Here is a 15,001-nt window from a genome sequence, read left to right on the forward strand (position 1 = left end):
ATTTCAAACACTATTGTCAGAAGATAATCATCACTTTGAAAGTTTGTACATTGTTTAATACAATATTTTAATATTGGTGTAACTACAACATAGGAAATATTTCCATTCTCCAATTAATGTCTCCTTGTCCATCTGTGGCTTAATTTGAGACAGGATTGTAATGTGCAGCTTTTTTTTTTTTTCATATGACACATATAACTGATGAAAAATCTGTGTTCCATCATTTTATTGCACTATCACTCTGTGTCTGCAAGATCTCATCCAAAGCACCCGACCTGTTTGATGAAGCTCGATGACCCTAAACCTGACTTTTAATTGTTATATATGTGCAGTATGTACACAAACAATTATACATTTTGCTACCAATTGTCCGGTGAAGTGGTCTATGGAAGAAATGGGTTGTAAGAGGGACACATCTTCTCTTGCCTTTTATATGCCCTGAGAAAATCAAGGAAAGAACAAACAGTTGAGAGACAGAAGTCCAGGTGTAGAACCACGGCAGCTGAAAGTTCACCTACCTCGCTGCATTTAAGCCGGCAAAGGATACAGTTCCTGCAATCAGGAGGAGAAAAGGGATGGTTATCAGAGCTCGATTGCCCTTTCCATACCCCATGGGAACGCCAGTCCTCACAACTCGCACAGTCGTAGCTGGTTAAACATGAACATTCCATAAATCAATGCAACTTAATGCAATATATGAAACTGACAAAAGCTAAATTTTACCTCCATATGGACTCCTTGATCTTGCGCCTGTCATAACCATGAACAGTAGAAAGATTTGATCACATAAGTTCGATATAGATGATAATTCAACTTATCATGTGTTGCACATAAAATTTAGTCAGAGAACCATTGCTAGGGTATATTTCTAACCTGATAAATAATGCCAAAACAGATCAATGATGAAATGAGATGCTTATATGGTTATACCTACAGACAAGACTAGAGATCCTCCAAAGAGGTTCATTTAATGACATACAGAAAAGAGCACCTTAACATCCATATCTTGCTTTTACTGAAACTACCTGACATTCTTGACATTTATCTGCCTCTTTTGCTGGCACACATCACATGATGAAATCAGTGTATCAAAACCAGTGGCATGATAACCATAAAACAATAATTTGTTTTCATTAATTATTAACATAATTTATTTCTTTTCTAAACAAAATTCTCATGTCTTTTTTCAAGATAGCATAATACAAGAACATCTATTATAATAAAGAATCAAATACATAAACACTGATTATGCAAAAGCTTTTCCTGTGCACTCCAGATTTTGAATATATATTTCCATATATCGCCTAGCATGGTATAGATCCAATGGAAACAGTTCTATGAAATAAAGGAGAACAATTATAGCTGCTGAACGGAAATTGAAACAGAAGTGAAGAGATTAAGAACTTTGGTTAGAACTTAGAACTATACAAATTTGTTTTATCTTCCTACCTAGGGAACTGCCTTTGGATGAATCGGATCTATGGTAGACATGGAGAAAGAACCAAAAACATGGGCGCTAGGAACTCGATGACCTTGCACGGCTGTTTTTATTTCTTGTCTGTAGCTAAAGAACCAAAAACAAAAGAAGCAAATATCTAGCCAGCACAAGGATGATTTGCAGTAACGCGGGTAGAATTTAATGGAAAAGAGAACTGAAGCTTGAGGAATCCCACAAGTTTCCTCTTTTTCTCTCTCAAGCGAGTGGGACCCCCATATAATTATAGCTCTGAAAAGTAAAGGAGAGGGGATTCTCCACCCATCCAACGCATGGACTTAAACGCTCAACCTCCCTACCTCCTGCTGCATCTTTTTGTCAAACAAAACTATGTCTTGGGCCACTGCTAGTGAATTTGAAGATAAAGTCAACATGATGAAATATAGAAATTGATGATGAGTGTAGTAAGCCTAAAATTGACACTATAAGGAATAACATACTTTACATATTTGGATCTGTAAAATCAGTTAATAAGCAGTGAACTTTTGTTATAAATAAACTGTAACCAAACTTCTACAGGCCTAAGCTGGTAACAGATCAATTAGTTCTAATCATATGTCACCTAATTAACTGACTTTTAATCCTACCATATTATGAGCTATAATTGCTGCCTGCAGCCCAACCGTGCTTTAACAACTCTTTGGTAAGCAACATATTTTCTTCATATGTTCTCCAGACGTGTGCAGTTCTCAAGAGGGAAGTCATAGTTCTCTTCCGATGGGACCCCTATTGATAATCTATCGTTGCAGGCAGTATGCTGATTGTTTATATTTGCATATCAAATATCTTCTATGTTACGCTGTCACTCATCCAGAATCAGGAATCAGGGCATGAGTGAATAATGCTTTCCTCTACATGCTGTATAAAGCAATTTCGGCCTTCAAATTTACTCTTTTTTTCTACTAATTCTGCTCAGCATCAGTTGTGACCGAGCAAAAGGTACCAGCCATCAGCAATTTCTTGTTTACTGATGTAAACTTCTATAATGCTAACAGAAACAAACATTTGCTCGCTAACCCTCAAACAAACAGCTGCTATAAACCTCTAAAAAACTGTTGAAACAGGCCTGGAAACCAAGCCAACCAAGCCATACAACATAAAAATGGATGCTTAAAAAGCTATATCTTCAATAAAGCAAAAACCTTATAGTTGTTTATTGTCCTCTTTCATCGAACTTTGGTCATATTGTGATAATACATTCAAATAAGTGTCACTAAAATTTGCGTAACCAAGTCACAATTTTAAAATGGAAGCTTAGAAAGTTGTAACTGCAAAGAAAAATCCATTAGTTGTTTATTATCCATTGTAATCGACCTTTTGCCATAATATGATTGAACAACAGTTGATATCCAATAGATATCACTAAACTTTATGCAACTAGGGGAGTTTGTAAATTATAACGCATAAAATTATAATTAAACAAAAAAATTACCTGACCCCAGAGATGAATAAGCTTCTGCAATCTACAGGAGAGGATTAAAATGATAAGTTGCAGAAATAACACACAACCTATATAGGTAAAGAATAAAGCTGAACAACACATGTTTGAAAGAAATATATCAATCAAACTTCATGATATCTAATGACACTGATTCCTAGAATAAAAATATTCTATGCATGTTAATACCTTCTTGTTTTCTTAAAACTTCTCTAGAATTTCAAAATACAAAGCACCAACATCAAGAATAGCTTTACTAATGGACCTAAGATTAAAAAAAAACATGAAGACAATAAAAGAAAAGAACCTTATTGGCATGAAGAAGAAAACAAGCACTAGAAGTAAGTACCAGCTTAAAGTTTGATTCAGCTTGGGATTTTTCATGTGCTGGAAATAGGTCAGGATGAGACTCAAATGCTTTCCTTCTATATGCTGCCTTAATCTGCAACCACATGTGACTTATGGAGTTCCATATATGACACAAACTAATCCAGAAAATCACTTTCTCAACATAAATTTGTTATTCTTCATGGATATATAAATGATCATGTTCAGACAGCACTAGGGAACTAAAGAAGAAAATACAAAACAATTAACAATGCAGAATATAAAACGTAAAGCAGTTTCAAACTTTCACTTGCACAAATTCATTGATTCTGCTTGCACAAAAAAAAAGGTGACATGATACTAATTGATTGCATAGAGTGTGACAATAAATGAAGATAAGAAACAATGTGGGATTGGTTATATGCTGTCATAACATATGACCAGATCATTCTGACTGTTGCTACAGAAAGTTCCAACATTACAATGCATCCTAGCATGAATCATGAACATGTTAAAAGAGTTTGTTTATTTAACTCACAACCTTTGAGACTTATAAAACAATAATGGGAGGTAGCATTTTGAAAAAGCTCACCACCTGTGAGATATTCTGTCTAGAAAACCTAGATGCTTATAGAACACAATTATCAGAATCAACTCCAATAATCTTGCATTGTACCAGAATGCCTCATCAAAAACAATAAAGTTACAGAAGGGTTATAAAAGAAACCATCAAACTGAAATCACATGACACACGACTACAACATATTTTATGGGATACAGTATTTGTATCTGTGATTTGGTGAGGGTTCATTGTCATGATGTTCCCTGGGTGATACTCTAAAAGTTTAAGGGCTCATGCTAGTGTTGCATAAACCACAGTGAACATGTTATGCAATAATGATGAGATGAATTTATAGGGCTCGAACAGTGGTTAGCAATACCGACTGGTTATTGCTACCTTAATGTATGAATGCAACTGTATAAAAGCATGATCAGGACCTCAGTAAGAGATATTGATGCCTACCACCATATGAATTTAGTAAAATGTTGGAGCAAGTCCATTTTCAAGATGCTAGATAGAGGAATCAATGCCTGACAGTATTTAAATAGTTTATAGGATTTTCAGAATGACCGATTATGTGACTGAAGTTCATTAACTTTGTAGTACTCATTATGTAAACAATTTTTATGTAACAATAACCATTAAATTTAGCTTATATACAAAGCTTTCAATTAAATGGCTATCCCTATAGTTCGTATAGAAGGATCCCAATTGCCAATTGTTTAGAAAGTATTATGCAACATAAACCAGAAAATAAAAAAAATCAAATATCCATAGTTCTAAAATTTTGTACCCATCGGGAAAGGCAAGAGATAACAAGATCGGGATTAAGTGAGATTGGTTGATCAAACTGATGGGACCAAAATTGTCTGAGAATTAATTTAAAATAAATAAAGGATTTTTTAAGAAATTAAAACATTTTATGCCAGAGTATTCTTTTATCTTCATATTTCATAAGATATTTTTTTCTAAGTGCATGGAAAACTTGAACATAAAAGACAAAAAAAAAGTAAAATAACAATAAAAGTAATATAAAGTAATTTATTAAAAAATAACTTTAATAAAGTATAAATATTAATCATATCATACAATGATTTACTATAGTACATAGCTATTATATATCATTATAAAGCATTTAAACTTATCAACCTGTAGCTTTAAAGATAATGACAAACATGACTTTTAGCATAGATTCTTCACTAATAGCTATGCATGTATATGTTAATGCAACAACAGATAAAGATAAAAGAATTGAGACTATTTTAATATCCTTTGACATCTGCATTCTTTATGATAGCACCCTCCATTTCCAGGAGGTCAAGGACCACTCTTTATTGTTCACTTTTTTCTCTCTTTATATTATATTATTTTTTATTTTACATGATAATGAATAGAGGATATAAACAGAAAATATATATGTGACACCCAAAAGTAAAACAGTGGCTCCATCACTATTGTTTCATACTCAATAATCGATTCTTCATCATTTATCTTGGTTTCTCTTCTTCTCCTCCTCCTACTCCTCTCGTTAACTTTTTCTATTGATGCTGTGAAATCAACTAAAATTGGCCAGAATCAGTCAATAACATGAATTATGTTAAGGACTCTGTAGCCTATACAAAGGCCAACGCTAGAATATTTGAAACTATCATATTGTATCTAGGACCAAAAGTTACCCATTTCAACTAGAATCTGTACGTAAATGTTAATAACAGGGGTTAACCTTTCAACAACCATTTCAATTTCCAGATATGTTACAGTTTTGTCAGTGTATGGACTGCATAGCATTGCCTACAATGGCTATTCCTTTTCTTAATGCTAATAGATTCCTGTTGCCAATGGCTTGCCAAGCATGATACATCATAAACTAGAGAAGAATGTATCTTGTAATATCTAATATTATATACCAAGGTCAGTGCTAGAATTGTCAAATATCACTTCAATGCATCTAAAATTACCTATCAAGATTAGCGACCCTATGATGATTAAGCACGCAAGTGCAAGTGACGGTTTTACCGTTCAACGGGGATCATGACTACTACTGCTGCCCCCAACTCGACATTTTTGAGAGCTCACTGATAAAACCACAAGATCCATATGGGATAACCAAATACTATGAACCCTGTATTGCTCGAGATTTTACGACTTCAGAAAGGGTGTTTTCTCAAAAGAAAAGAAAAAGGAGGACGACTGTTACGTCTGATCTTTTGTTTCCCAAAGAAGTATGTCCCCTTCATCGGAGCTTAACAATCAGCAAAGATCCGTAGGGCAATTCCCTCTCCAGATTCCATTTAACTTTCGGCCTAGGTTACAACGGCATTTACATCTGATCTGAGTAATAAAGACGGAAAGAATCGTATTCTAGAACCGATCAAGAACATCAGAAAGCAAACCCTGAAGGAAACGCCGACGAAGACACTTGATCATCCGAGAGGCGCGAGAGAGGGAGACGAGAAGCGAATCAGATTTACCTCAGAGCGGGTGGGGCACGAGTCTGGCGAGAACCCCAGAATCTTTCTCGCCTCGTCGCTCCGCATCCTCTCCCTCTCTCTCTCTCTCTCTCTCTTCTCTCTCTCGGCCAGGTCCTTCCAAAACCGTTAAGCCATCCTCCACTCTTCATCTCTACCGTCCATCGCTTTTGATCAAGATCAAAAATAAGTTTATGATCGTGCCAGGGACTGGGGTTCCTCGGAGTGATCTGCTTTGCGGGACGACTTAACTGACGACAGAAGGTACGCCACGTCATCTGGTCGTCCGTCACGAGGCGGCATTTCGTCCAGTCGTCAGTCAACTCGTGTCTGTCTCAATGCAGATGGGGTTCGTGATAGAAATGAACGGTGTGATAGGCAACATAAGATCCTACGGCTCTTGCGAGATGCCTGGTGTGTAGGAGGAAGCGCCACCGTAAGAAGACAAACGCAGATGGGTTTAGGACAGAAATGAACGGTGATTAGAGGCGTAACTTAAGATCCAATGGCTAGACAAAGCGCCACGTAAAAGATAGATTAGGAAAGAACATTGTACGACATGCTCTCATTGATAAGGATTTAATCATAAGTCATAAACGTTTAATCTGCTATGAAAAGATCAATCTACACATTAAACACTGTATACATATTTAGACTTATGTTCATCTAAGCTCAACAGAATCTTCATATTGTCTTGCATCGACACTTAGTCAGCAACTTTTTATTCATCTTGCAGATTAGTAATGTTAATGAAATAATTGGACGCATTTTCATGTTACAGCTTCCTAAATACATATGACGACAAAGATGATGGACAAAAAGACAAAGAGACAAGAATAATGTCTAGTTTATCAGATTGTTAAGGCATCAGAATAATTAGATATATCTGTTGAATATTCAGATTAATTGGTGTGTTATTATATATGCGATAAATCTAGTGTATTGTTGTATAAGTGATAAACCTCAGCCCGAATCTATGTGTAAGCTTAATGTACACAGTCCAATTCACCATTTGGATTTATAAAGAAGCCGCAGAAAGATTGCAAAAGAAGAGCACAACTTAACCTCAATTTCATCCCTATATAATCTTCAGGTCAACCAACGTCAAGGTGTCCAATCAATGCTGAAGCAAGAAGAACAAATGTTAGATGAATTGGATGATCATGCTGTTGAGAAAGCAACAAACAGTTTATATAGGGTTTGGACATTTGATTATATAATGGCAAGAAGAAGCAAGTTTATCTCTGCAACTTTAAAGGTCAATACATCTGATTATAATTACACTAACACATTGACCATTTCTACTGATGCCAAAGACACTGAAACACACAGAATACATCATCATTAGTTGTATTTTTGCTTTTTTTTGGCCCATTTCTTTGCGGTTCCTCATCAGAGAGCATAAGGTTGCAGGGAAACAACAAAATCTCATGGAGTGTTCATTAGATATCAAATTGGTCAAATTGCATGGCAAATCTCAGGAAGGAAGCAATTTCCAATTTGGTAATTACAGAAGATGCTAAATGGCCAGATGAAGTATTGAGGGCAAAAAAAAAGATAATACAACAGATAGACAGATGGACATTTTCATGAAGAGAATTAAAACACTATGAAAAAATATTTACATTTTTGTATGTAAGTTTGATCACCTGATAGTTTATATTTAAATGAATTTAGCTCACTGCTAATTTGTCACCTAACTCCTTGCGGTAAACCTGAATTAAGCCAGTACTGTCACTCATATGAAGCTTCTCTCCCAGCATGGTTCTGTAGTGATCATCTGTTTCCTCCATATTCCTCATAAATTGAACCTGTAATACCAGCTGATTCATTAGTATATCAAGATATAAAAGCATGTCAACGGCTGTTTATTCATTAAGAATCATTATTCTAATTTGTGCCTTCTAAAGTGCTGCATTAATTTGCAAGATATAGTCTTCATATGGCCTTCCCAATTCAAACTGTCAAATTCGAATCATCTTATTCGAGCCTCTGTTTCACTGGATGACATTAGTTTCCACCATTTCAGATGAAAAATGCGCAACAGAAAACAAAGATTGAACTCCTTTACAAATTAGTGATTGATTGAACTATTCAGAATAACAATGAAAGAGGGAGATGATGAATTGCAACAGATACTACCTACAGAAACCAGCAGGCCAACCAGTGTATCTTGCCATTATACTGAAACCTTACCTGTCTCTGAAACAGATCAAACTCTTCAGAGCTCAAAGAACCATCACAATTTGAATCAAGAAGTTGCATGAGCTCCTGAGCATCTTTACTTCCAGCACCAAGCTCTTCCATCACTTCAGTAAGTTCCTCAATACTGATTCTCCCATCACCATTTTTATCAAGAAGGCGAAAAATTCGATTTCTGTGGTCAATATCGAGTCCCCCTCTATGATTTGCAGATGGGAGATCTCTAAGACGCAGAGCTGCAAGTTCGGCTGCAGCCATCATGATTGCTTTCAACCGTTTTGCCTGAATTTAGAAGATAGTAGGATTACCCAAAAAGGCCTGAAGAAATTATTTTGATGAACAAAAAAAGAAAGCAAAATAAGATGACTTTAGATAACCTGGGAAGCAGGAAACAACAGACCACTTAATAAGTATACATGAATAATAAAATATAGTAGGATTATACAGAATGAAAAGTCTAAAGAAAATTATTTTGATGAACAAAAAAAATATATAATAAGATGAATTTAGATAACCTGAGAAGCAGTAAACAACATAGAACTTAATAAGTATATGTGAATAATAAAAGATAGTAGGATTATTCACATAGAAAAGTCTGAAGAAATTCTTTTGATGAAAAAAAAAGAAAGCCTAATAAGATGAATTTAGATAACCTGGGAAGCAGGAAACAACAGAACACTTAATAAGTATATGTGACTTGAAGATAATTCTGGTTTTGCTTAAATTGCAATGTATGAAGTAAGATATTGTTATATATAAATTTACATTGCTAACAAACAGCTGTTTTTCCTTCTTTTTTGTCCCATTTGTACTCAGTTACGCATATAATCTACTTAATTTCTTGAACAAAAATGTACCATACTGTAGTCAACCCAATACTCTCACTGTAAGTTAGCAATATATATACCCTTGCAACTCATCATCTTGTAGTCAGAATGAACTTTGTGAGATACATTTTCGGTGATGTTTTTCACAAAATATTTGAAGAAAATTTGAATTAAACCAAGGTTCATAATTTTGTACCGTACCGGAGTTTCGAACTTAACTCGATATGGTATGGTATAAGTATACCGAGCAGTACATTTCGGTATACCACTCTCTGTCCACGTGAGGAGGAGGTTTCCTTCTCTCCGTGCTCTAGCCGTGTGAGAAGGAGGTTTCCTTCTCCCTGCGTGAAAAAAAAAGAGAAAGGCTACATCGCTCGGTTTCTGCCAGCACGGGGAGTAGAAATTGTTTCCTTCTCCCCCGCACGAAAAAAAAAAAAGAAAGGCGATGTTGCATCGTCGACGTCACTCGGTTTCTGCATGATGGGGAGAAGAAATTGTTTCCTTCTCCCCGCGCAAAAAAAAAAAAAGAGAGAGAAAGGCTTTTCCCCGCGTAAAAAAAAAAAAAAAGGAAAAAGAAAGGTGACGTCGCTCGGTTTCTGCCCACATGGGGAGAAAAAACCGTTTCCTTCTCCCCGCGCGAAAAAAAAAGAAAGGCGATGTCACTCGATTTCTGCCCTCGTGGGGAGAAGCAATCGAGGGTTCCTTCTTCTCTAAAAAAGTTAAAAAAAAAAAAAAACACCTCGTTCCTTCTGCCTACATGGGGAGAAGAAACCGCTTCTCCCCGCGACGTTGTCGAGACGTCGCCAAGGTTTCTTCTCTCCCCGTGCGGATGAGTAGAAATCGCCGACGACGCCGAGGCCTCGTCACCTCAGACGAGGAGGCAACATCATCTGCGGCATTTAGCGAGGGAGGGCGACGACAGATCGGGATCATCGAGGGAGAGCGACGTCGGATCTTCAGGTTTTCTCTTTTCTTCTCCCTCTGCTGGTCGATTTAAGGTGATAGCGGAGTGAAAACAGTCCCAATCGACGCTACCGCCCAGTACGGGCTGTATTATTCGAAATTAAAATCATTGAATTAAACAACAAATGACTTCATAGAGTTATCAATAATTAGACACATTGGATAAAAGACCACATTCTGCATGTTTGAATACAAAATCCTTGGTTTAATATATCTTCTTCAATGTTTGTGTATTTTATGCTGATGATATGTTCCAACTGCAGCAAAAACAAAAAAGAACCTACATCTAATTACACCAGCACCAGAAAGTTGTAAGATGCAATATTTTTTTGAAAAAGTTTTTAGCTTCATCTTGCCATAATTTTCCTCATTTAGAGTTTCAGGCTTTCAGCAGTACATGTCATACATGAGATTCTATGCTTTCGCAATTCTGGTGCACAAAAGCATCAAAATATCTTATTTATGCTTTTCTGAACATCTAAAAATATAATTTTGAAAAGTTCCCTGTCACCAACAAAGAAAGTGATTAAAAGTTGGAATATTGGTTTCATGTCAAATACTAATAGTTCAACAAATCATGCTTATGATCCATCTGTGTCACCTCTTGAAATACATGCCATGATAGCAGGCTTTCTAGCCCACCTTGAAATGTTAAATTAATCTGGAACGACCATGATGCCTCATACATAATATTGCATGCACTGATTTAGCCAACAGTCACCTCCAGTTTTATTTCAATGTTTCTCAGGTATAACCGAGCAGTAGCAGAAGCTGGTTAACATCTGTATTTATTAATGGATATTCAGTTCAACAAAGTTCAAACCATTCACATATTTAAAGTTCAGAATCATTCATTAAATAAAATAAAAATGATTTATGTATATAGCTCTAATTTGAAAAACACTCAGGTTAACTAAGTCATTGCTACGGAATAGAGACAAACATAAAATCATCATACTATCCTATAAATTTATGGTCAAAACTAACCGTAAGACATTGTTTGCTTATAAATGAATAGTAGGTTAAAATTGAAATATTTATGTATACTCTACACTAAGGTTTATTTTATCGGTCCGTACTGATGTACCAACCAGCTGTTGGTATGATATGTATCAAGGTGTGTTGATATACCATATGTCGGTACACCAAGGCATACCTATAGTATGCCCAAAATAGCTCCAAAAATATCTGAAAAATAAAAAAGTTTGATTAGGAATTTAAAGTTGAAAATAAATATAAATTTAGCATAATTTTAGTAAAAATAATCTAAATTAGGAAAAAATAGTAAGACATCTTTTTTTGGACTTTGACGAGGAGTTTTGTGGTACATTCTGGACCATCCTCCCCTTAATATTAAATTATCTATAAATAAATGATTTGAATTGTTAGATTTTTTTTTAAAACAACATAAACTTTAAGGTTCAAATGAATCAAGTAATCAATTGATTGATATACGTAGTTTTACCACCAAAAGAAACGATGAGACTCTATGGGTGGTCGATTGGGGTCCTCGATCCTATGTATTTGTATATCAATTTGATATGTTTGTCTGATCCAATCCTAAAATTGATCCGACGACATAGTATACTAATACACTGAATGTCATTGGTGCATCAATGTGGTGATTGTCATAGTCTGATCGTCGTGAATTACACGTGTCCGAAACGGCTCCTGAGACAAGTATGATTATGATATATTTAGGTGCGGAGCATGGAGAATAATGTCGGATCTCTAGTTTCACTATTGATCTACTACTCTGTATCAATTTGATTGTTTAAAATAGGACAATCTCAACCCTTGGTTGGTAACGGACAAATTTTGACCGTTATAGACTAGTACAAACCCTGTATTGCTCAATACGGGGTCATGTAATGATACTGCCTGGTATAGAGGGATCCGTGTATCGGTCCCCTTTCGGACCGGTATATACTGCCCATAACAGGAAATATGCATTGGTACAACAAACCCTGCTCTACACATAGCCAATTAAAACCAAAGTTGCTTCCTGATTCCTACTAGGATATTTAATAAAAATATGTACATAGCCATTTAAACCAATACTGTCTCTAGATGCCTAACATGGAGTTTCTTGGTATGTGGAACTGCACCTGAAAGCTACTCATCATCTCAAAGGATTTTTTTCTTTTTTTTTTTGAACTATAGAGCTTCATTTGTCAATTTACCCAATATTTGGCAAAAGATAAATTGAACAAACATAATTGGTTCAAAGAGAAACATACAGGTATCAAGGAGACCATATGCAACAGCTCATGTACAATGCATCTTGTCAAGACAATTAACTAGTTATAGGAATTGTGCAGGTGCATCCTACAATTTTGGAACACACAAGCCTTTTATTGAATCATTCTACCAATTGATACCTAGGAAGTAACATAGTTGATTTTATTAAATAAAAGGAGAGACATGGAAAAGATGTGATTTGAGCCGCAAGAATTTTAAGCTACTAACCTCACTTGGATCTGTAAGACCACCTTTGTACAGAGAATGAGAAGCAGCTCCACCAGAAGCCAAAGAGTCCATCTCTTTAGTACGTATCTGTATCTCCATCAGTGGCCTCACCCTTCCTTCTTCACTGACATCAACAGCAACATGTAAGCTTCTATAACCATTTTTCTTGGGCCTGGTAATATAATCCTATGTCCTGCTGGGTACTTCTTTCCACAGAGTTTGGATAATCTCATGTGTCCTATAACAGGCTCTTTCACCCCTCTCTGGCATGTCATCACCAGGTCGAGGATTTAAGATGACCCGCAAACCCAAGAGATCATTCACTTCTTCTGGTTTGCGTCCATCCCTCAACAGTTTCTTCATGGTGCTGAAACGACTCTTGTATCGACCACGGATTGAAATGCTATCCACCATCATTTCCAATTCACTGTCAGCTTTTAGTACCTGCAGCAACTGCTCCTTGTACACTTCCAGTAGGGGTCTGATCTCTGTCTCATAACTTCTCAACCATGTATCAACGTATAGGTAGGAATAGGGAAACAAATATTGGAAGGAGAGGTCCTCAAGCTCCAGCGACAAAGAACCTGTTCCAACTGCATGGGCTAATGGAGCATATATCTTCAGTACCTCCAGAGACTTAATCTGTTGGCGGTATCTTGGGAGGTAATCAAGATGCCTCATCATATCAAGTTTGACAGCAAGCTCTAGACTCAATGCACGGATGTCATAGTAGGTTAAACAATATCTCCTCAGTGCACTGGCACTTTCGTCATCTAATATCTCAACTTTAGAAGGAACATGCATTATGCGCATGCTCTCGTGCAACAAATGGGCAGTACTAACACTGATTTCGCTTTTGACTTCATGCAAGGTGATAGCACCTGCCTCCAAAGCTTCCTTCAGCATGCCGGCAGAAATAACTTCTGCATCCATCTACTATTCCAACTAGTGTTAGTTAACTTAAAGTTCAATCAATTTGTTCTACATTTTCACAGCTTAAATTCACAAGGCCCTTACTGTAAGAAGAACATACAATGTAAATGTAGAGCAACACGTAAACAAATAGAATTCTGTTTGTAGAAAAATATTGAAGTCAAACAAGTCAAAACCAATTTGAAACAGTGGAGATCAAACGATTTCCATTAATCTAGAAGTCCAATCAGAAGTAACCATGACCCGATGAGCAGTTTAGCCTCACTATTCTTTGACCCTAAATTGATGCCAAGTTCTTCCTTCATATGAATAGGTAAATCTTGCAGATTTTTGTTTATGATTGGAATTTAATGCTACGTTTTACCCTCCTCTTCTGAATTGCTCGAACTTAATTATAATGATAATGAAAAGAAAGAACAAACACAAGGTTTATATGATCATAGAGATTGAACTCCATTCCTTCATAGAGACAAAGCCCTCCAGTATATTTGCCATCTGTGAAGACCAATGACCTCGTAAAGTATAACTCAAGATTTGAACATTTCCATCAATTTACTTGCTTCTTTAACCTACGAAGCGAATGGATCAATCATCTCCAACCACAAGAAAAGGTTTTACTTTTCCACCTTGGTATATGTTGAGAATATCACTGAAGTGCATATGCACACCTGGAGATCAGCGAGAAGGCAAGCAACAGAGAGAGCACGGGAGAGCGGCGGGCGTCCGTCGGGAGCGAGCGGCAGAGCCTGGAGCAGGGGAATGGATAGCTTCAGAGTCTTGAAGAGCAACCGAGACGAGGAGGTGGTGGAGAGAACGCCGCCCATCCTACCCGTCAGTTCGTTGAAGGCGCCCACCAACTCCACCACCATCTTCCCCCCAGGCTGCTCCACCAACGGCGGGCTATTGGGCGAGGCCTCGTCAGCGGCCGCGAAGGACGACCGGATTCCCGGAGCGAGGTCGCGGCGGGAGGCGGTGGAGAGGGCGGGAATAAGGTTCCGACGAAGGAGGGGAGTCCTGGGACTCGGGACACGGCGAGGATGGAGCCGCAGGAGGAGGAGGTGGTGGTTCGCGGAGGCGGCCACCGCCATGGCGGGTGAGAAGCAGTGGTGGAGGACGGCGGTGGTTCTGCTCCATTTGGAGTGACGGCTTCTCGGTGACCTTTAACCATGTGGCGGAGAGGCTTCTGGTTCTCGTGCGTTGGTTTGTGTGGTGGGAAGGACGGATTGGCTGCGGTGCCGCCCAATTACTAAGAATAATAACAATAACAAAGTTATTATTATTATTAAAATATTATTAACAATAATAACGAAGTTTCGA

General features: G+C 37.1%; 1 protein-coding gene and 1 pseudogene across 3 annotated transcripts; both read right to left on the minus strand.

The window, feature by feature from the left end:
• Positions 1-13: 13 nt before the first annotated feature.
• LOC135674367 (uncharacterized) lies at positions 14-6,448 on the minus strand. Of its 2 annotated transcripts, XM_065184148.1 has the most exons (7): positions 6,294-6,448; positions 3,283-3,375; positions 2,928-2,958; positions 724-750; positions 519-648; positions 354-438; positions 14-275 (listed from the first exon to the last, which is right to left on the minus strand). In XM_065184148.1, exons 1-6 carry the CDS (start codon positions 6,357-6,359, stop codon positions 384-386), a joined length of 402 nt encoding a protein of 133 aa, XP_065040220.1. In that variant the 5' UTR covers positions 6,360-6,448; the 3' UTR covers positions 14-275; positions 354-383. The 2 variants fall into 2 exon arrangements, with proteins under 2 accessions (XP_065040220.1, XP_065040219.1); XM_065184147.1 differs by having other exon boundaries at positions 14-438.
• Positions 6,449-7,706: 1,258 nt separating this feature from the next.
• Positions 7,707-14,896, minus strand: LOC135674366 (GTP diphosphokinase CRSH1, chloroplastic-like; annotated as a pseudogene). The gene is made up of 4 exons (XR_010513597.1): positions 14,353-14,896; positions 12,752-13,684; positions 8,487-8,774; positions 7,707-8,101 (listed from the first exon to the last, which is right to left on the minus strand). The product of XR_010513597.1 is annotated as a GTP diphosphokinase CRSH1, chloroplastic-like (transcript).
• Between the last annotated feature and the right edge of the window lie 105 nt (positions 14,897-15,001).

The sequence above is a fragment of the Musa acuminata genome, chromosome BXJ1-5 (assembly GCF_036884655.1).
Source record: "Musa acuminata AAA Group cultivar baxijiao chromosome BXJ1-5, Cavendish_Baxijiao_AAA, whole genome shotgun sequence".
In the NCBI taxonomy this organism is placed as follows: Eukaryota; Viridiplantae; Streptophyta; class Magnoliopsida; order Zingiberales; family Musaceae; genus Musa; species Musa acuminata.

What these genes read in the sequence shown, in the direction of transcription:
- LOC135674367 (XM_065184148.1), bottom strand. Translation starts at nt 6,359, where the DNA reads ATGCGGAGCGACGAGGCGAGAAAGATTCTGGGGTTCTCGCCAGACTCG. An exon ending in CGTGCCCCACCCGCTCTGAG is followed by an intron (nt 3,376 to 6,293) that starts GTAAATCTGATT and finishes ATGTGGTTGCAG; the next exon opens with ATTAAGGCAGCATATAGAAG. An exon ending in TTATTCATCTCTGGGGTCAG is followed by an intron (nt 751 to 2,927) that starts GTAATTTTTTTG and finishes TGGTTATGACAG; the next exon opens with GCGCAAGATCAAGGAGTCCA.